We start from the raw sequence: 21,891 nt of genomic DNA, 5'->3' as shown, positions 1-21,891 counted from the left end.
GGGATTTGCTTGGGCATTTGGCCTGTTGCAACATGCCAGCCTCTGTCCCCTTGGGAAATGGCCCTGGCAATGACATCCCGCATTTCTATGGAAAGATCAGATCCCCTATCTTCTAGAGGGCAAACTCCGGATGGGGGCTGAATGGCTAGTTGTTGGGGTGCAAGGGGGCCCACTGTGACTGGCTCCTCTTCAGGATCAGAAGGACATGCAAATAGGTCTGTTCGATGGGTCACAGAAGGCCCAGGCAAGCCTGCCATTGCAATGGAATCTGTAGAGGAGAATTCCTGGCCTTCATCCTCACTCTTCAACATTGGAGGATCCTGACCAGGCTGAACCCCGGGTGAGTGATCCCCAGGGGAAACAGGCCCGGAAGGCTGGGCCTGTAGTTGAGCCCTAGAAAACTGCTTTTCTAAAGCCTTTTGGCGTCAGATGGCATCTCTGTTTAGGCCCAAACAATGCTTAGTCCCCTGCCTAGAGTAAGGCTTGCTTGCTCTGATGGCCTTCCTGGTTGTCTTGCCAGCCTGTCTGGTACAAGCCCTGCTGGTGGAGGGACCAATCTGTTGCTCCTCATGGGCCCCATCTGCCATGATTGAATGTGGGTATGTAAGGCCTGGAAGATAACTTTCCCCCATTCACCACCTGAGATGAAACTGGCCTTAGCGCTCTGGTGCAGAGGCACTGAAGGCAGGGGCAAGCAAAACTCAGCAGTCCTTTGATTGGTGAAGGAGAATGGTGCGAGCTCCAAGCTCCCAGCATCCACACAGGTCAATTAATGTGGGGCACGACCACGTGGGCCAGAAACCTCCGCTACCGCCCTCTACCGTTATAGTGCAGCTGTGAGTTGGCAAACCTGCCGGAATTGAGGACAGGAAGACTTCTAGCAGCGACTTGCAAGAGACAGGCAATCTGGCAGCTTTAGCTGCTTTTCGCGGCAAAAGTAGGTCAACAAAATGACGGCCGGAACTTTGACCCTCTCAAAATGGCCACCACCACCTGCGACCCTCTCAAAATGGCCACCACTCTCTGCAACCCATTTAAAATGGCCACCCGCATACACCAGAGAGCTCTGAGGCTCTGTGCCAATAGTCGGTTCACTCAGAAGCATGGTCAGCAGCAACGGATGTCCCAGCTGGGTTACGATCGCAGCAGGATCGCTGCGATCACGCTGGCGTCGGCACTCCGACCCACGCGCCTTCCCCAATAGCAGCCTGCAGCTTCAGGGTGCCCAAGGAAACTCAGGACATCAGAGAGGCTGAAATTGGTGAGGACCAGGGAATTAGGATAAAAGGAAAACTCACCAAGCTCACTCCAATAATCAGGAAGAAGATAAATTTTGTAGTAAAGTAGAAAAATACAGAGTCCAAGCAATTACTTAGGAATGAAGAGAAACTGGAAGCGCCTCCACTGAGCACTGTTCCCTCTAAGGTGTGCGGCTGTGCACGTGGCAAGAAAACACCGCGCAGCAGTTTCTAACTGCTGCACAGTGATTTCTGTCACAGGCTCCAGAAGCTGAGGGGCCTCAGAAAATCTAGGATTAACAGGGGCGTGGGGACGGCGGCAGGAGCTTATGTGGCACAGCCAATCTCCTAGGTCCTCCTAGGCACCGGCTGCGCCACTCACTACCATCAGTCGCCCCGTGTTCAGCAAAGCAAACCCAGGGAGGTCCTTTGTAGGTGGACAATCCTAGCCATTTGCGCCTGGCACTGCGGCTGAAGTAAACCCCCAAAGCCCCCGCCGCCATTGAAATATCTCCTGCCGCTGCCTCCTCCTCCTCCAACAGCACTGCCGGATTTACCACCCGACACTGCGGCTGTGGTGAAGCCGCCAAAGCTCCTGCCGGCACCCCCACCTGTGGCAGTGGTGCCTCCCCCTCCACGCGGAGCACCTGAGCTGGGCCCCACGTTATCCCTCCCTCTCCTCCTCTGCCGTGCTTTTGAGGCCGCGGGAGCCAGTAGGAAGGCGGCGGAGGGGGCGGGAGCAGGAAAAAAAGTCCTCATGGCTTCTCAAAAGCATGGTGGAGGAGGCGGCAGCGGCAGGGGTAACACAGAGCCCAGCTCAGATGCTCCACGGGGAGGGGGAGGCACCGCCGCCACTGCCATGAGCGGGGGCGTCAGCAGGAACTTTGACGGCTTCACCTCAGCCGCAGTGTCAGGTGGCAAATGTTTTGTGTAAGTAGCATTCAATAACTCTGTACACTCAAGGTTTTACCCCTTTCAGAATAGCAACAGGCCAGGATTTCAGCCCATGCCTGAACTACCCACAGAAGAACTCTCTATCCCCTCACTTAAGGAGTGGATAGACACTTTACGAAACACATGGCCAGTAGTTAGATTAGCTTTAGTGAAAGCTAGAGAGGCTTTTAAAATTCAAGCTGACAAGAAAAGAATGGAACCCAAACCTTTCCGTGTTCGAGATAGAGTATATTTATCTACAAAATTCCTGAAATCATTACAGCCATCCAACAAATTAGGGCCAAATTTCATTGGACCTTTCCTTATTACTAGTGCCATTAATCCAGTAACAGTAGAATTACTCCTTCCAAAGACACTCAGGCACATCCACCCAGTATTTCACATTAGTTTACTCAAACGAGAGGTACCATTTTTTTCAGAGTATAAGAAGCACTTTTCCCTCAAAAAAAGAGGCTAAAAATATGGATGCGTCTTATACATAGAATACAACATTTTTTGCCGCCGAAACCCCGCCCCTTTACCAAAATGGCCGTGCATAGCCTCCAGGAATCTTTTAGAGAGCTCCTGGGGGCTGGGGAGGGCAGAAATGAGTAAAAAACAGCCCATTTTTGCACACTTTTACCCCCTTCTACCAGTCTCCGGGTGCACTCTACAAGCTTCCTAAAGTCTATCTATGGCCTTTTTTTACGAAAAAACATGCCCGTTTTCGCAAAAAATGGGCCATTTTTTGCTTGTTTTGGAGGGGCCACCCCCCCCCCCGGAGCACTCTGCAAGCTCCTTAAAGGCTATTCTTTTTGGGGGGGAAACAGGCCCGTTTTCGCAAATAACAGGCTGTTTTTAGGAGGTTTGCAGAATACAAAATCTTTTTTTTAAATTTGCCTCTTCAAAATTTTGGTGAGTCTTATACTCTGAAAAATAGGGTAATCTTGTCACTCAGACAACCCATACCTATACCACCTGTTCCCATCATGATAGGTGAACAACACTTTGAAATCAAGGAAATCCTTGACTCTAGGATCCACAGGGGGAAAACCCAATTCTTAGTTACTTGGAAGCATCTACCCTCATCCCAAAATGAATGGGTCACTAAACACCATGTTAGGGCCCCTACCTTACTGAAAAAACATCATTCCCAATACTCTAGCAAACCTTATTAAAATACTTTGATGAAATTTTTCTTTCTATCTTTTCACAGGTGGATCTCTCTTTTTTCTTAGGAAGGCAGTGATACTACCATTCAATTTGGAGAAGTGGGGGCTTTGAATTCGATTTATTAGCAGTTCCTGTGACAACAAATATTCTACAACCTGTTTCCTTGACGCCCAAGCGCCGTGAAATCTCCTCGTCTTTTAGGGAATGTTTATGATGGCTATGTGGGATGGTTCACTTTAATGTCTAACAGAAGATATGGTAAAGGAACCACCTTTACACTTGTATATTGGCTAAAATCTGTATTCTCACTAGTGGGAGGGTCTCTACTGCTTCAATTCTACTTGCCTTGCTTAAGGGGATTCAGACGTTGCTTTGAACTTATTGTTTTCACTTCTGCTTAATAAAAGCTTCCTTTTGAAATACTTCATTTCAAGATTCTTTACTTTCTTAAGTTAGAAGGAGAAGCAATCCTTATAATATGAAACAGAGGCAGAATGAAATGGGGGAAATAGAACAATATTACTATGAATATTTTTATGTAAGATGTCAAAATTAGTATACAGATGAAAGGATAAAAATGTAAAAGATGATTGTATTATGTACAATGATATTATAACGGTGTGAGGATGATCAATGTAAGGTTATCAAAAATGTCAATTTTATTATTATTATTTGGTAACAAAATGAATGATATCCAGAAACCAGTTCATGTATTTAATACATATATTTAAAAATAAAAAAACCCTTGTAACAATATAAAAAAAGGACTCAAACCCTGAGCTGCCAACTTTCCAGCCAAGCCCAGCATCTTAACCGCTGAACCTCTGTGCCACCCAATCACAGACGACCCATTCTTTAATTACATAAAGAGGAAATTCTTATAGTTGGCCTAATTTAATTTTTGTATTTAATTTACTTAAGGAACATTACATATGAAGTACAGACCTTACTTTCTCTGTTGTTTCACCCTTATTCATATTCTATCTGGTTATTTTTCTTTAATATTTTCTGTCCTGATCATGCCAATTTAAAGTGTCTTTATAAAGTCAAACTTTGCTCAACTTCTTAAAATCATATGTTAATCAGTAAATCTGGTCAATAAACCAGTTCCTAGTTGATTCAAGTTATTTCTTACACTCCAACAACCAGTCTCCAAAGATCTCTATCAATTTCAACATAGAGAATATCTACCATAATGCCCACTGCTCTTTCATTGAAGAAAAATAACGCAGAAAGAGGAACCACAATTTATATCCCAATCAGAGAACAGGCAAGAGAACTATAACTTAGTATCTCACATCTCTTTTTATAAAATAAAAATAAAAACAGTACCTATTTTTTTAAAATTATAGCTCCTGCACTGAATCTGTTGGAGCCAACAAAATAAAGCCGAGCTTTATTTCTTGAGCTCCTGTACAACTGATGTTGGCATTCTTTTTCTAGCACACTCTTATATTTTTAAATATATAAAACTTCCACAACTGTGCCAGGTCAATATACAAACAACAGATTTCACTGATTATAAACAGTCTTGTAGGCTTTTCATGACTGAATGGTTTTCACTTTGATTGGTAATCAGAAAAGCTGTAAACCTACCTGTTTTCTGGTTGTAAATTCTTTTGATTTATAACTGGGAAACTTTGCTTTAAAATTAAAACGGCACTCATTTGAGACATGATTCCACTTTCTAAAACACCCTTACATTTCCCATTCAACCAAGTTTGGGAAATTTACCTATGAATAGCATGCTGCCTTAAACATATGAATACTATCTACTCCTTTCAAATGCACCAACCTTTTCAAAAACACTGGATGGTGTCATCAAACAAAACCTGATATTCTGAATGATGGTGTCAGTATGTCTCCAGCGTCTTCTATCATGCCGCAGCCAAGTCTGAACAGCCTCATAGAGTTCTATCTCTGGGAATCTGCTCAGATGATCATTATCCAAATAAGTCATAAGCTTTTCAAAACTGAGACAGGACAAAAAATCAGGTCTGGCCATGAGAGGCACAAAATTTTCTAATAAAAAGGAATCCAGTTTTTCTCTTACTCCTTCAATGTTTACACCAAAGTCATCTAAAAGTCTCATAATTTCTGCACAGTTTTCCAAACATATTTTTGCTAAAAGAAAGGAGCAGCAGAACTTCACTACTTCAATAAGTTGAACATACATGGCAGCCTGCAGGATCTCATGAACAGTGCTCATGCTCAGTTCAATAGTTCCATAGTACATGAACTGGAGAACGTGGCTGAAGCCTGTTGCTGTCAGTCCTTTTAAGTGGATTTTGTCCTGATCTCGTTCCCTCATATCAGCAGTAAACATAATCCTGAAGTAATCACTTTGAGTAGCAAGAAGTGCTTTATGAGCTTGAAATTGGTGATCCTCAATGACAAGAGTGACATCAAGCAGTAATCCCTCCTCATACAGTGTTCTGAACCCTGCTGAGATGCTGGTGTCATGGATGGAGGAACTAAACCCTTCCACGTCCCCTGCCATGAATCACCTAGAAAAATGTAAACAAAGAAAACTTTAGAATTTCATGAAATTCCTGAAGGTTGGAAACCTTAATATTTAATTCATTGCTTCATTTTTTTAATCTTGAATAATATAATTGACATCTTATACAACAACCGTCAGTGTAGAAAATCATACTTTAGTAAAAGTAATCATAACAATCAGTTAAAGATTTGTTTGAATATTAACTGTTTATTCTTTATCCTCAACTTTCATACTATGCATATTAATTATAATTATGTTTCATGGAACTAGGTTTAAACTACAAAGTATTAAATTTGAACAAAGACCAGCCTTATTTGCAAATGAAGGGATGATGGAGCAAAAGATGCTACATTAAAAAAAAAAATCTTTGAGTTATTCTTGACTAATGGTGATTGGTTAGATGTGTCCAAGCAGTTTTCTTGCAAGATTTTAAAAGCTTTTTAAAATTTATGTCACATATATTTATACCAATTTAAGATCATCCTAAACTTGTGTAAAGTTGAACACCATCAGTCATAATGGAAAAAAGATGATAAAAACTATTAATATAGCACAAAAACCAATAATCAAGCCTTATAAAATACTGAGATCACATAAAGTCCACAGTATTTCAGGTGCTAAAATGGATAAAGAACTAGACAAATGCATCTCTACCGCAATTAATAATATGCTCATTTTAAGGAAAATTCAGCAATGTGAAATAAGCAATTGTGTTTCATAACCCCAATCTTTTAAACATGGTTTAGAAATGGGATAAATTACAGCTAAACTTGCTTTCCCTTTACTATTTCCAAATATAAAGAATTTGCTTCGTTTATATTCTCAGCCTAGATCAGATAGGACAGGGGTCTGCAACCTTAACACTCAAAGAACTCTGTGTGTGTGTGTGGTGTGTGTGTGTGTGTGTGTGTGTTCCCCCTTAAACCATTTCCAAAAACAGGTGAGGGTTGTTGTTGTTCTGCTGATGTTGTTCTTTATTCTTCTTTGGGGACTTTTTAATATATGATTTGAATCAAGTCATTTCAGGTTCCTAGATGAATGAGGCACTTTCGTCCCCCTGCTGTGGCTCCCTGTCAGCTGAACCCACCACTAGCTGGACCTGCCCCTCACCCTCCCCTTCCAGTCACTCCTCACCTGGCCTGAGAAGCTAAGGACAACAGAGGGGAATGGAGACTCATGGGAATGGAGACTCATTCCATATTTCAGAGTGGGAGCGATGATGGAAGATGAAAGAGCCACATGGCTCTGGAGCCGGGAGTTGCCGACACTCAAGATAGGAAATACAACAAGATGAACTAATACTACTTTATTCTAAGGTTACATTGACAGAATCTTGCAAATCTGAAAGTACAAATCTCTCTCTATCTCTTTTTACCACCTGATTAGGATGGTAAATTAGGGCAGATCCTTTCTAAGTTTCTTTCTCTGTCCATTATGCAGTTGGGGCTCTTCCATTCCTTTCTCAAGGTTATATCCACATACCATTACAATATCAGAAAAGTCCAAATGATAAATTTCCTAATATAACATTTATAGATAAGCAGCATACAGAATCACAATGCTAGTTTAAAGATCTTTTAAAATCAGTTATATTTTAATTCTTAACCTTCTCTGAACCTTCAAACAGATAAGTACTATAATACTCTGGGGCATCACTCCAAAGACCTTATTTCAAAATATCCTTTATAGAGAAGACTTCTAAGATCCCAAGGACATTTCCTAAATGTCTGTCATAATAAACAAATATTTAAGAACCATTTTTGAAATATTAAGTTACATAATTTTAGTCTGATTGTTTTAAAAACTTGAGTTTATTTTGTAAGTTTTAATATTTTCAATTTGGTTTATAATTTTTTTCCTTTTTAAATCAATAACCAAATAGTATTTTGAAAGTATGAGACATACGAGTCATAAACTTTCTCTCTCTATTGAAGGCCCTATTGACTTATTCTGAATCTTAGTTCTAAAACAGACAAATAGAAGCTTGCACTGTAGAGTGTAGTTCAAATATGAAGTCAATAAAATGTTAAACATGCATTTGTAGGAAATGACCAGACTGAGTCTGAGGGAGGGGTCAGTCTGGTTACCCCCTACAGTATTTACAGAATATCCCACACTGCAAGTGATGGTTGATAACATGGAATACCCATAGGTAGACAGAAATTTATCTGGCAAAGCAGTTTTTCTGGTGCCATTTCAGTTCAAATTGCGACAACCCAATTCCTCCTTCCTCCTTGTGGATTGCCAGGAATTAGGCCATGTAAATGAGTGGTCCCATCCATGCACACACAGGATCCAGGCAGCAGGCAAAACCATACCCCCAGGCAGCAGAAAAACTATCCTCCACTGAACTGATCCTTGGTGCCCAAAGTTTTGAGGGGGAGGCATTGTATTATATGAAATTTCAAGATGAGATGTTAAGATCAATTTGACATTCAAGTAATGATATACATACAACAACTGTAATGTGACAGAGTTTATTTTTATGAAAACAATGTATGTAAATAAATGTGAAACTTTTTTAAAAATGGGAGCAGTGGGCTGCAGCTCTTGGAGTAGGTTGTTTTCAGACCCAAGTGATATGCCAATCACACTGAAATATTTTCTCTCTCTTCTCCCTCTCCCTATCCTAAGCCTCCTTCTCCTCACTTGTTTGTGGGAAGGGAGAGTTGTTATTTACATCACAACATTCAATGCAACCATATGAGCAGTATGGTGATGAAGATGCTCGCCTCCCACTCAGAAGGTTGAGAGTTCAATCCTAGGTAGCAGCAGATGTTGCTCTCTTGGGGCGTCAAGAAAAAAAAATTTGGTGTGAACTCTAAGTAGGTGTCAGGAAAGGCACACACCCAGTAAACACTCGGCTCCATCCAGTCTTTATCCCGAATTAAGGGACTACAGTAAAAAAGGGAAAAATCAATGCAAATATATATTGGACAAGAGGAAATAACAAAAATGCATGCAATTAAAAACAAAATAGAACTTTCAGAGCGAATTGAAAACCCAGATAGCTAGAATCCTGAAAAAGAACTTCCGAAAGATTTAGACTAGAAGTTTCATCTGCATTCAAAGACCCATTTGTATGAATGACATATATGAAGGTGCTGGGAGAGAACATCTGTTTATCTGTTTGAGATAAGATATTTTCAGTATGCTGATGTTATATATAACTATATATCACCACCCACGATTGAGCCAGAACTGCTGTGGTAATCTTAACCTACTGTTAGAAGGCTATGAGAGAGTCTGGATGATAGATACAAGTCAGGGGTGTTTTGCTGTCGGTCTTACTACTGGTTTGCAATCCACTTGTGCACACGTGCACTGTTCAGTGAAAATTGTTCTTCACACATGCACAGAACAATTTACAGGGAACTGTGCATCCGCAGTCACTAAAAAGAAAAAATGGTGGCACACAGCAGCAGCAGCAAGGAAACCGGTTTGGGGGCGTGGCAGGCCTGAGTCACTGCCGGTTCTGCAACCCAGGCCTGAATTCCATTGCCAGTTCGCCCGAATCAGCAGCAATCCACTTCCGACACAAGTCCCAGAAAGATTGCTTTGTTATTTTCCTAACTCCATTCCTAAAAAATACTCTGTCTCAAATATAGTCTCACCATTAGCTTTGGATTAAATCATCTTCCCTCTGAAATAACAGAAACCTTTTGGACTCATGCCTCCACTTCAAACAACAGACAAAAGTAATAGACAGGGAGGTCTTTGCCCAGCTGAGGCTGATATTCCAGTTGTACCTTTATCCAGGTCAGAAGGCCCTGCAACATGCCCCAATTACCATGTATTTAAATTATTGCAATGTACTTTACTTTGATACTGTCTCTGAAAATAATTCGAAACTAAAGCTGATATAAATGTGGCAACCAGGAATGTAACAGGCTAGAGCCGTGATGGCGAATCTATGGCATGTATGCCACCAGTGGCATGCAGAGCCCTCTCTACAGGCATGCGAGCTGTCACCCCAGCTCAGCTCTATCGCGCATGTGTGCGCATCTCCCACCAGTAAGCTGGTTTTTGGGTGTCTGCCACGCATGGTGGGGGAAGGGGCGCATGCACGGGGGTCACAAATGCATGCATGGAGGTCAAAGGCTGATAGGCATGCCTCCATCAATAACCAAGAAAGAAAACTCCCAACTCCACTGTTCATGGAATTAAAATACTTTTACTTTTATGAAAAGATAGCAGCAAAAGTAAAGCAAGATCTGAGCCAGAAAGACACGAACAAGTACGTATCAAATAATAACCCAGCCCCCTCCCTCCAACGACCCCATCCAGGGGTCCAATCTGCAATTCCCTTAGGTGTCATGTGGGATGCATCACCAAATGGCATCATCATATTGGTATGCAGGACGGTTGGCCTTGATCAGGTCCAAACACCGGCCACCAGCATGCGTAGAAGATGGTGAGAAGAAAACTCTCTTTTCCATATCACCTCCTATACCATTTATTCCCATCCCAATATACCATGCCCTCACCCTCCCCATTTCTATGACAGCCGATAGCAAGTAAGCGAAGCAGAGGCTGACACAGTCATGTGTGGGGGCATGGTGCATTCAGGGGGTCGTGCATGCACGGGGAGCAGGGGGGTCACATGTGCATGTTTTGGGGGCGCATAAGAGGATGTAAAGCTAATGTTAATGCAACAGTCATATATATCCATTCAGGTTCATCAAATACTCTCAACTACACACATTTTTCAAGTATTTTAATTACATTTCAATTGCTACAAGCTAGCTATCCAGTTTTTCTACAGCTACAGACTATGAATTGAAAACTATGATGACACCTTTCCAAATTCCTGTTGTTTTCATATTTAGTCCAGATTTTGCCTAGTTTCTAGTAATACATGCATTATGGGTGCGCATGCGCACACACTGTTGCATGCATGCACATGCACTTTCGGCGTGCAATGACATAAAGTTAGCCATCACTGGGCTAAAGCTATTATGTGAGCATAATACACATTTTTGGTGATTATTTTCTGATAGACTAGAGCTAGCTGTCCAATAAAATTCAAAATGCTGGTTTTTGACCTCCAAAGCTCTGTAAGGTTTGCCTTCACAGACTGTTTTCCTCACAATATAATCTGCCCAGCCCATGGGTACATATGGAGAAGGGATGTTTAAACTTCCAATCCTGTGAGAAATTAAAGGAACATGGAGCTATACTATGAAACCTCTTGGCCTCTTTAAAATCTTTTTAGACTATTCTAACTCTATGCAGACCAAGGTGGGAAGAGTTGAAATAAATATCCCAAATACAGTTCCAGTATGTATTTTACATTATTCCACCCTAAGAAGTCAGACAGGCTATAGAACATTCCTTTAAAGGATACAGAATTAAGTTACCAACATTTAAATAAGAGAATGGAGTAGGAGACACACAAAGATTCTACCTTGTCAGCCACTACATTTGACAAAAGTAATATCAAGATCTAAAGTTGGAATATAGTCCTTCATGGATTCTTTACACTACCTTAAGAAGCTCTGGCAGTAGTTGCTATTGAGAATCTTCATGCAGGTACATAATCCATTTTGTAAATCAAAGATAGAAACTAGCAACTCCTATGAAACACAGTAGCATACCTAGTGGTGAAGAAAATTAGGCTTTATAATATATAGGTGTCAGTATAAACAGAACTGGCCCCATTTGAAGTGTTATAGCAGAATATTTAACCCAATGTTTCACAGGTGAGTCTCTTACCAAACAGAACCTGACATTCTCTGAATGTTCCATCACAGAGAACAATAGTCATTTGAAACAACTTCTTGATCAGTCATATTTTATCTTGAGGACAAAAGTCTAGTATGAGTGCTATTTGCCTTCCAATTTATTATAAAATAAGCATTTTTTTAAAAATCCATGATAAAACATATAAACACATTTTGTGGCTTTTGTCTGTATAAAGGATTGGAATGATCAATCATTCCCCATTCAAAACAAACTCCAAAAAAACTAGGTTGGCCCTTTCAAACTCAGAATATCTTCTACAACCCAGCAAAAGGTAGAATAATTCACATTCCTTAACTTAAATTGAACATAGTATATATACTACAGATCACATCTACAAAAAAGAGTAAGTTATACGGTAATATTATTGTATGAGTTCAGGCTAAACACTACTAATATTGTAGGTGTTCCTCTACTTCTTAAAATATCTATCCATTTTGGACATATGACTGGATCATATATTTTTCTAGTTAAAGAAAATATTCATGTGAAATAGTCATATTCTTGCTGTTTCTGTAGTGGTTATAATTTTTACAGAGATGGTTTGATAGTTCAACACCCAACCCTCCTCTCTTCTCATCTGGGCTTGCTCCTGGCAATGGTGGTCATCAAGTGACAGATGTCAAGTGCCACATTGGAAAAGCAACAGCTGATTTCCAGAAGATTAATAAAATCTAATCCTCATTTCATCATCACTACTTTAGTCATTGCCTTTCTACTGCAGAATGGAGGCCTTTTCTGCATGTTTCCAACCAATATGGTCTTGAGTTTTCTTTTGCCAATTGGACCCCCAACTGATGTTGTCGATCCATCTTGTTTTAGGTCTCTTTTGTGGTCGTTTATTATCAAGTGGGATCCATTCTGTGACTGCCTTTGTCCACCTGCCATCAGAGCTGCTTAACTCATTATTTGCATCAGTCTTCCTGCAAAAAGAAACTATAGCCCAACCTACCAAAAACTTAACTATAAAAGACAAACTAGAAATAAAAGTTAAAATAAGCAAAACAATAGTAAGAGAACACCTGTCTGACCTTGACAAATATAAATCACCAGGACCTGATGGATTACATCCCAGAGTTCTAAAAGAGCTAGCAGATATCATCTCAGAACCACTGTACCACATCTTTCAAAAATCCTGGAACTATCAGAGGATTGGAAAAGAGCTGATGTGATTCCCATCTTCAAAAAAGGAGAAGAAAAAAAAGAGATCCAGAAAACTACAGATCAATCAGTCTAACACCGATACTGGAAAAGATAATAAAAAAACAAATCTACCAACATCTAGAAACAAGTAAAGTAATAACTAACAGTCAGCATGGGTTTGTTAAAAACAGATCATGCCAAACCAATCTTATCTCATTCTTCAACATAGTGACTACCATATTTTTCAGAGTATAAAACACTCTAAAGTATAAGACGCACCTAGCTTTTGGGGAGGAAAACGGGGGGGGGGATCTGTCTCTGCCTCCCATCAATTTGTTTCCTAACAGCAAACAGTACAGACGATATTCACTGTTTGTGGTGTTACACTTCAGACTATACTTGTACAGATGCTGTTAAAATTGATGTGGCTTTCTGGAAATATACGTTATTCTCTGCTATTTAAAAGAAGATACAATAGCACTGGGCCTCTTCAGATCAAGCATTTATTTTAAAAAGCTTCTTCATTTTATTAAATTGTCTAGAACAATAATAAAGCAGTCTTTAAAAATAAGTCTAATAATTTGAACATTCTATAGGCATTTATAGCTATTGACTTACCTCCTTGCAGAAAACAGCCTATTTCAGTTTAGCCTGATTAGAAGGGGGGAAAATCTGCCTCTGCCTCCCAGTAATTTGCCTCCTTGCAGCAAACAGCAAGTTTCACTTTCAATTTCAGCACAGGTCTCCCAAAGATCAGCTGTTTCAGGCTGCAGGGATTGCCATAGCCCAGGGGTGAGCAAACTTAAACACTCAAAGAGCCATTTGGACCCATTTACCACAGAAAAGAAAACACTGGGAGCCACAAAGGTCCTAACCGGAAGCCCCCTGTTCAATTCTAGAGCTGACCAGAAGTTCAGTTCCCCCACCATAGAGTCTCCTCCTAGCGCGGCATACTTTTTCCTCTACCTGTCATAACCGAAAGCCCCATCAATTGTGAAGACAACTGGAAAACCCTCCCCTTGCCATAGAGTCTTCTCCTGGTGCACTGTGCTTCGCACACCACCACCCCACCGGAAGCTCCTCTCAAAATTGTGGCACCGACCGGTGACAGAACCGCAGCAGAGGGAGGAAAGAGCCACATGCAGCTCTAGAACCGCAGTTTGCTGACTCCTGCCATAGCCTATTGCCGCCACCAAAAGCCCCATTTTCCCATTTGCTGCAAGGAGGTGAATTGCTGGGAGGCAGAGGCCAAAGGGTGGGGGCCAGTGGGTGGGCAGGGCTATATCTGGTGTATAAGACACACCCAAATTTTCACCCTCTTTTTTTGGGGGGGGGAGGGAAGGTGTGTCTTATACATCAAAATGGTAAATTAGTAGACCAGCAAAATATTGTGGACATAATATACTTAGACTTCAGCAAGGTATTTGACAAAGTAGACAACAACCTACTTCTTTTATTTTTTTATTTACCAAATTTGAAGATGATTCTAAGTTGGAGGAATAGCTAATACCCTAGATGATAGGGTAAGATCCAGATGGATCTTAACAGACCTGAACACTGGACCATATCTAACAAAATGAAATTCAATGTAGAAAAAAGTAAAGTCTTAAACTTAGGCAAGAAAAACCAAAAGTACACATATGGACTGGGTGAAACCAGGTTTAATAGCAGTAACTGTGTGAGAGATCTTGGAGTCCTAGTGGACAACCAGCTAAATATGAGCCAGCAGTGTGCAGCAGCAGCCAAAAAAGCCAATGCAATCCTAAACTGCATTAACTGAGAGATACAATCAAGATCAATACCAGTCTATAAAGACTTAGTAAAACGACACCTAGAATACTCATTTGGTCACCACTCTATAAAAAAGATGTTGAGACTCCAGAAAAAGCGCAGAGAAGAGCAACCAGGATGACTAGGGAACTGGAGACTAAAACATATGAAGAATGGTTACAGGAACTGGGCATGGGTAGTCTAGTGAAGAGAAGGACCAGGGGAGACATGATAGCATTGTTCCAATATTTGAGGGGCTGCCACAGAGAGGAAGGGATCAAGCTATTTTCCAAGGCACCTGAAAGCTAGACAAGGAATAATGGATGGAAACTGACCAAGGAGAGATTCAACTTAGAAATAAGGAGAAATTTTCTGACAGTGAGAACCATCAACCAAGGAACAGCTTGCCTTTGGAAGTTGTGGGAGCTTCATCACTGGAGGCTTTCAGGAAGAGACTGCACTGCCATTTGTCAGAAATGGTGTAGGGTCTCCTGCTTGGGGGGGGGGATTGGACTAGATGACCTACAAAATCCCTTCCAATTCTGTTAATCTAATCTAATCTTCCTCCACTAGGATATCTGACATTTCCTCATTTGTGGATGTTGTTACTATTGAGTGATTTTGATCTTTTTATAGCTCTGAATAGAATTTTCCAATAATTTCTAACTCATCTACATCACTGAAAATTAAATTCTGTTTGCTTGCCTCTATTGTGATCCTGATAACTATTTATGGCAGTGATACCTGGAAGGTGTCAGTAAGTATTAAGAGACTCGGTGTCTTCCAAAAAGATGCCTTTGCTGAATCCTAAAGATTAGCTTTTTGACCATGTTACTAATTAAGAAGTGATCCAAAAGAGTGTCTCCTGCGAATTATATAACACTTCACGTGCAGAAAACTCTAACTTGCAAGGCCATATTCTCTACATGAAGAACAATCAATTTCGCAAGATGGCAATGAGATGGACTCCCCCAATGCCAAATGTCTAAGAAGACATCCTCAAAATACATAGTGAAGAACATTTAAAGAAGACTTAAATACTTTAAATATCACATGGCAAGATGTTGAAGTATTCGCCCCAAAATGAAAATATGGACACCCCTTGCTACCCGATATGCTGCATTGCATATGAGGATGTAATGCCAATGTTAATGCTAATACAATAGTCATATATCCATTCAGGTCCATCAAATACTCTCAACTACACACATTTTTCAAGTATTTTAATCACATTTGAATTCAAAACTACCTTTCCAAATTCCTGTTGTTTTCATATTTAATCCAGATTTTGCCTAGCTTCTAGTGATACATCATGTTGAATTTCTGAAATCAGTAACATACATACATACATACATACATACACAGAGACACACCACCCTGTGCTTAAAAAAGCAAAATTAAGACCATGCAGATTTCCAAGTACTAATACTGCCTTCCCCAACCTGGGCATTCTCCAAAAGCATGGACTCCAGTTTCCAATATTCTGCAGGGCAAAATGTGCATATGTTCTACTAATCAGCAAGGTTCATAACAGCATACAACAGACTGTTTATGTCTAGGAATAATAATAAATCTTATTTATCATTAGAAATAAAAATTAACATGATACAGCAACTGCAATGAATTATTTTTCCCACATTTAAATTTTTTGCCTAGAACCAGTTAATTATGAATGTAAAATAGCCTGCTCTAGAAATTATTTATGTACCGATAGTCCTCAACTACAACCATTTGTTTACCATTTGAAGTTACAATAGCACTGAAAATTGACTTACAAGTGATCCTCGCATTTATGACTGTCACAGCATCCAATCAGGTGATCAAAATTCAGGCTCTTGGTAGCCGCCATGTATTTACAATGGTTCCAGCATCCCAGAAACATGTGATTGCCATCTGCAATCTTCCCAGTCGGCTTCCAAAAGCAAAGTTAACAACCATGTGATTCATTTAACAGTCAATCATGGCAAAAAAATTGTAAAATTGGGCACAACTTGCTTAGCTGTCTTGCTTAACAGAAATTCTGGTCCCAGAATTTAAAAAAAAAAAGGAAAGAAATTCTGGTCCCAATTGTGGCTGTAAGTTAAGGACTACTTGTACAGAAGGCAGAAAGCAAGTATGCACACTATATCCATACTAGAATCACTAATGACATATAGATGAAGCGATGTCATGGGAAAAGACATCCATATTATTCCATAAATATAATCTTATTATATTTAAGGCCAACACATTTCTATTTTTATAATTTTCATTATAAAATTATGTTTTATCATTTTCATTATACAATCAATTAGACTAACTGAAAAAGCCAACTGTGGACTAACCCTGTAGCATATTTTGTTTTTCTAAAGAAATGATGCACTGGTGCCCTACTAATAAACATTTAATTATTTGAAAAATGACCCAGAAAACTATTTTTACTATTAAGTGTTACAAAAAAATGGCACTGCAAAAAATATATTATTCTTCACTGATACATACAAAATAAGGGATCAGTATTGCAGAATATAAATGCATTATCTCAAAATAAGTTATTTTTCCCTTTTTTCTGTTTAAGTTCAGTTCAGTTAAGCGAGCTCAAGGAAAGTTACAGTATTACACCAGATCAAAGTTTAAAGTTAATTAGGATAATGCCAATTACTTGAATGCAGGATTAAAGATGGTCAATACTGGATTAAAGCAGGGGTGAAATTCAACAGGTTCTGACAGGTTCTGGAGAACCAGTAGCAGAAATTTTGAGTAGTTCGGGAAAACAGCAAATACCATCGCTAGCTGTTCCCAGAGTGGAATAGGAATGGAGATTTTGCAGTATCCTTCCCCTGCCACACCCACCAAGGCACGCCCATAGAACTGGTAGTAAAATAATTTGAATTTCACCACTGGATTAAAGTATTATCAGGTACTGTAATTCACACCAACATAACTTGTGAAACATTTTCTAAATATTTCTGGGAGGGGATAGGATGAAGCTAAACTGAAATTAAAGTTAAATAGTTCAATTCACTCAGAATTAACACAGAGACATAAAATGGATAACTTATTTTAGATATAGTAAATTGAATTTCTGTGGACACGTCACTAATGCATTTACACAGAGTGAGCCCATGCTCTAACCTGCATTTCCACCTTTTTGTTTTGCTAAATTAAGAGAGAAAATAAATTCCAGAACAACAAAATATATCTGAATATAAAAGATGCTTTTTTTGTTTATTCCTAAAGTCATTACATATATATTTGTTATCAAAAGTAGCCAAAAAAAACCCAAAAACCCACCCCCTTCCCCCACGTGGGGTAGTAGCATCTATAAACAGAAAATCTTTCCAGCCTTTTTCTATTGGAAATTTCAGCGAAGATTTCCTCTCTTCTTAAAAAAACAGTTGCCCCTTCTACATTAGAAATTCAGAGAAAAGTAAAAAGGTCTAGTTTAAGCGTTCATTTTGGGCCAAAAATGGTAGCAAGAGAGTGAGAAGTAGTAAAGCTTTATCTGAGAAGAATCCAAAGGAAAAATTACAACCTAAAGAACAGCAAAGAGAAGGCCAGGAGCAGGGAGAGCAACGAAGGAGAACATCCCGCTCCCAGCTTCACATACCTCTCGGCAGCGCTGAAGTCAGTTCTTCCCGCTGACCCTATGAAGATGGGAGGTCTTTTGGGGACCTAACGATAGAGGAGAGTCTCACAGTGGGGCTGAAGTAGATGGACATTGCAACTGAGGTGTTGTGCCTAGGATCTCTCTTCGTCAACGCGTTCGTGAGAAAAGCCTCTTTCGGTGGTAACGTCAGGGCACTGGCTTTTGCCGGGCCCTACTTCGTCCCTCTCCCAGAATCCCTGTCTCTCCTTTCCCTGTCACAGTTGTTTACCTTCTGGTTTGCCTAGAACAGCCACAGTCGGCATCTTCCCCCAACGACAAGCACCCCACACTGACCGTCACTTCCGCTGTTGCTGCTGCCGCCGCCGCCACCGCCACCACCTTAGGAAAGGCAGAGAAATACAGAAAAGGAGGAGGAAAAATCTCCATGAATACGAGGTCGCTACTGCTGCTGAGGGCGTCCCAATTTCCCAGTGTCGCCACCTTCCCATTTCACGCATAACTGCCGCCCTATTCGTTACCTCTGCTGCCTCACAAAAGTCGCCAACCGCGTACGTAACACTTAGCCCCACCTCGCCCGGCGCCTGGCCTCTGAATCTCCTCCCCTTGAGGTTTTCATTCATCGCCACCTTTCTCATTCGGCCTCTTTTTCGCCGCTGGGATTCCCCGGCTTACGTTTTTTCCACCAAAAGTTTTATGTTTGGCTTTGGCTAACTAATCCCTGTTAATTCATATTGCAAACAAGGTAAACAACCGGAATTATTTCATGGGATATACATGAAAAACTAATATACTCAAGGTACTCAAAAACTAATTTACAGTAAAATATATCGCTTAAAATGTAGTCAAATCTACTTCAATTTATACCGATTTCGCTGACACATTTAAAGTTTAACTGCTTTAAACAAATTTAATAAATAAAGTTTACAAATTGTCACATATCCTTTATATTTAGGGAAATATATTTCTGAAAACTACTTCGATGAAAAAGTTTATGTTGGAAGTAGATTCGGTTTATTAGATTCGTAAAAATGTTATGGGAAACAATTATTCACATCATTTTCCTCAAAATAATTCTATGAAAAGTTAGACTGAAAGTATGATTAACTGTGGGACAGTCTAAATTTTTATTTGTTCTTTCTAGACATTAACATGGTATCACAATTTCACAACTCATCTTGCCTCGAATGTCTACCTCCAGAGAAAGAGTAAATACTAAAATGCTAAGTTTATGGTGTAGCTATGACTTTAAGATTATTAGTACAGATCTACTCCAAAAACAACTGGGGCATAATCATTCAACAGAGACATAAAAAGCAATCATTTTAATAGTAGTATGCCTCCTTGATAGGAAACAAAACAAGGAGGCAGAGAAATAAATCAGGTGGCTGATACTGTCCTTTCAGATATAGCTTTAAATAGAACGAAGAGTGCAGCTGGCATTGATTAAAAGATATGGGGCATTAGAATCCAACAATATCCAAAATGTTGCCTACTTTTAGCAGGTATAATACTGTAATGTTAATTCATTTTTTCTGATAACAAATTAGGGAATGGTTGTTTTCCCAGATTAATTAATATAAAATCAAAGGAATATTATATATGCAGCATTGTCCAGTGACCATAATTCAGAGACATTGCAATCATGTGTTTACCTTAACTCATGCTTATTAAACCATGACTTATTGGATTAGCCAAACTGCTTTAAAATAAATAGACTGGGCCATAACCTAGCCATTCATTTTACTGCATCAAAATGTGAAACCTAATTACTTGTATTTAACATCAGTGCTACTTAGTTGCATAGATGATATTATTCAATTGTTTCATTCATTTCCCATTGCACAATGGCTGGGAATACAAAGAGAATGTGGGATTAGTTAGGCTAGGCTAAACAAATCACCCTCAATCTCCCATTATCTTTCCTGGGTCTCTTGGAAAACAATAAAAATGCCAGTGCAGCCATAAAAATGCTTAGAAGGCGAAGGAATGTTGATAATGGAAGTGATGTTTGAAGTTGAGGAATGCTCCAGAAAACAAGACCAGGGGATCGACACTTATAAATTTTAAAAAAAACAGTAATGACTATAATACGCAGCCTCTGAATTTTTAATAGCAATTGGCTTTGTGTCTCTTCATTACATCAGTACCTCTGACCTCAAGAATTACATGTATACTTTGATTTGCATAAGTCTATATAAAGGGATTACATTCCCACCCCTTTTTGGATATGCTATTGCAGTCCACCATACTGAAATTAACAGAATAGAGTTGAAAGGGACTTTGGGAGGTGTTCCAACCCAACTCCCTTCTCAGGCAGGAAACCCTAAACCATTTCAGACAAATGGATGTCCAATCTCTTCTTAAAAACCTCCAGTGTTGGAGCACCCACAACTTCGGGAAGCAAGTCATTCCATTGATTCTGTCAGGAAATTTCTCCTTATTTCTAAGTTGATTCTCTCTTGATAAGTTTCCATCCATTACTTGTCCTGCCTTCAGGTGCTTCAGAGAATAAGTTGACCCCACTCATTTGTGGCAGCCCCTTAGATATTGGAACACTGCTATAATGCACCTCTACTCCTTTTCATTAAATTAAATATACTCAATTCCCGCAACCATTCTTCATAAATTTTAGCTGTCTTTTACTTTGTGAAAGAAAATTGCATGTCTACTGATGGGTATTATGTCCAATCTCATAAAGGTCCTACAGAGGTTATAGAGGTGGTAAAGTCCTCTTCTAATCTTGCTGATAAAATTTCAACCTACACTACCATTTGTGTAATCATTCGACATTTATGCAGAATCCCATCCACTTGTACATCATGACGGTCTTTAAATCAATTTCTGAATTGTATTAATGGTGTTCAAAATACACATTTAATCATAAAATTGGACCTACTATTTGAACTCTGCACTGTTTTTTTTCTATTTATTTGATTATTTGATTAGATTGCAAAGCCACCCAAATCAAAAATATTCTGGGCAATGTACAGTATCAAAAGCAAATAAAAACAACTTACATAAAATTATAACAACACAAAGATTCATATCAATTAAGATTGTACATACTTTGTTACTATCTGATTCAATAACATTTTTTCAATGTTATGCCTGTACCACAGTTGATTCGAAGAGCTGTTGGAAGAAATGTCCTGGGTTCAGTTTCAAGTGGGGTAAAAGAAACATGGAGGCTGCTTGGAAAGATGGTTTAATAGTGGACAGGACCACATAGTTTGAGGTCCCGGGGAAAAAAGTGATCACATGCTTCAAGATGTTGGGTGAAGAAGAAGAAGGGCCAAGATACTGAGAATGCCTTGGTTTTACGCCCTCTGTTGGGCCCTACCCCAAAACTTCCTGTGTAAGAAATGCATTCTGAGTGGTGGTGAGACTCCCAGGGAGCAGTGCAGGGGCAACTCTGTAGGCTGTGATGTATGTCCTGCTGGCTGATGCAATCCTCCCAAATGCTATGTGGTGAGATGGGTAGAAGGCTAATCCTACCTTTGCTATGTAGAATAGACTGGCCAAGGCCTTTAATGGCCCATTGACAAAAATGGGGTCTATTAAGAGTGAGTCTGTTTCCTGTCTAAAAACATGTTTCTCCATTTCTGATCCAGGGAAATATAATATTCTGCCTTTTCAATGTTTCCCAGGATATTTCATTTTTCTAGGAGAGGGGTGAGTAACTTCCTACAGAGCTTAACAATTTGCTTCATACCGGGCCAAAAATAATAGTTATTCTGAGATCCTCAGAAATTTTCAGATGAACTCTCTACTGTCTAACACTTTGAATTGGGTAGTTTTAC

The 21,891-nt window shown here is 39.8% G+C and overlaps 1 protein-coding gene across 10 annotated transcripts in view; it reads right to left on the bottom strand.

Annotated features, from left to right (window-relative positions):
* The window catches only part of KLHL15 (kelch like family member 15), a 54,369-nt gene extending 35,530 nt beyond the window's left edge, over nt 1-18,839 (bottom strand). The window contains exons 1-5 of one of the 10 annotated variants that reach the window (XM_032226465.1): nt 18,610-18,839; nt 18,092-18,469; nt 16,278-16,414; nt 11,335-11,444; nt 5,140-5,851 (exon numbers count right to left, since the gene is read on the bottom strand). In XM_032226465.1, the coding sequence (XP_032082356.1) occupies nt 5,140-5,844 (705 nt within the window). In that variant the 5' untranslated portion in view covers nt 5,845-5,851; nt 11,335-11,444; nt 16,278-16,414; nt 18,092-18,469; nt 18,610-18,839. The other 9 variants (XM_032226463.1, XM_032226471.1, XM_032226467.1 and 6 more) reach the window with 9 other exon arrangements.
* Between the last annotated feature and the right edge of the window lie 3,052 nt (nt 18,840-21,891).

The sequence above is a fragment of the Thamnophis elegans genome, chromosome 11 (assembly GCF_009769535.1).
Source record: "Thamnophis elegans isolate rThaEle1 chromosome 11, rThaEle1.pri, whole genome shotgun sequence".
NCBI lineage: Eukaryota > Metazoa > Chordata > Lepidosauria > Squamata > Colubridae > Thamnophis > Thamnophis elegans.
The sequence above is the reverse complement of the archived record's forward strand: the minus strand, read 5'-3'. Positions and strand labels throughout refer to the sequence as shown.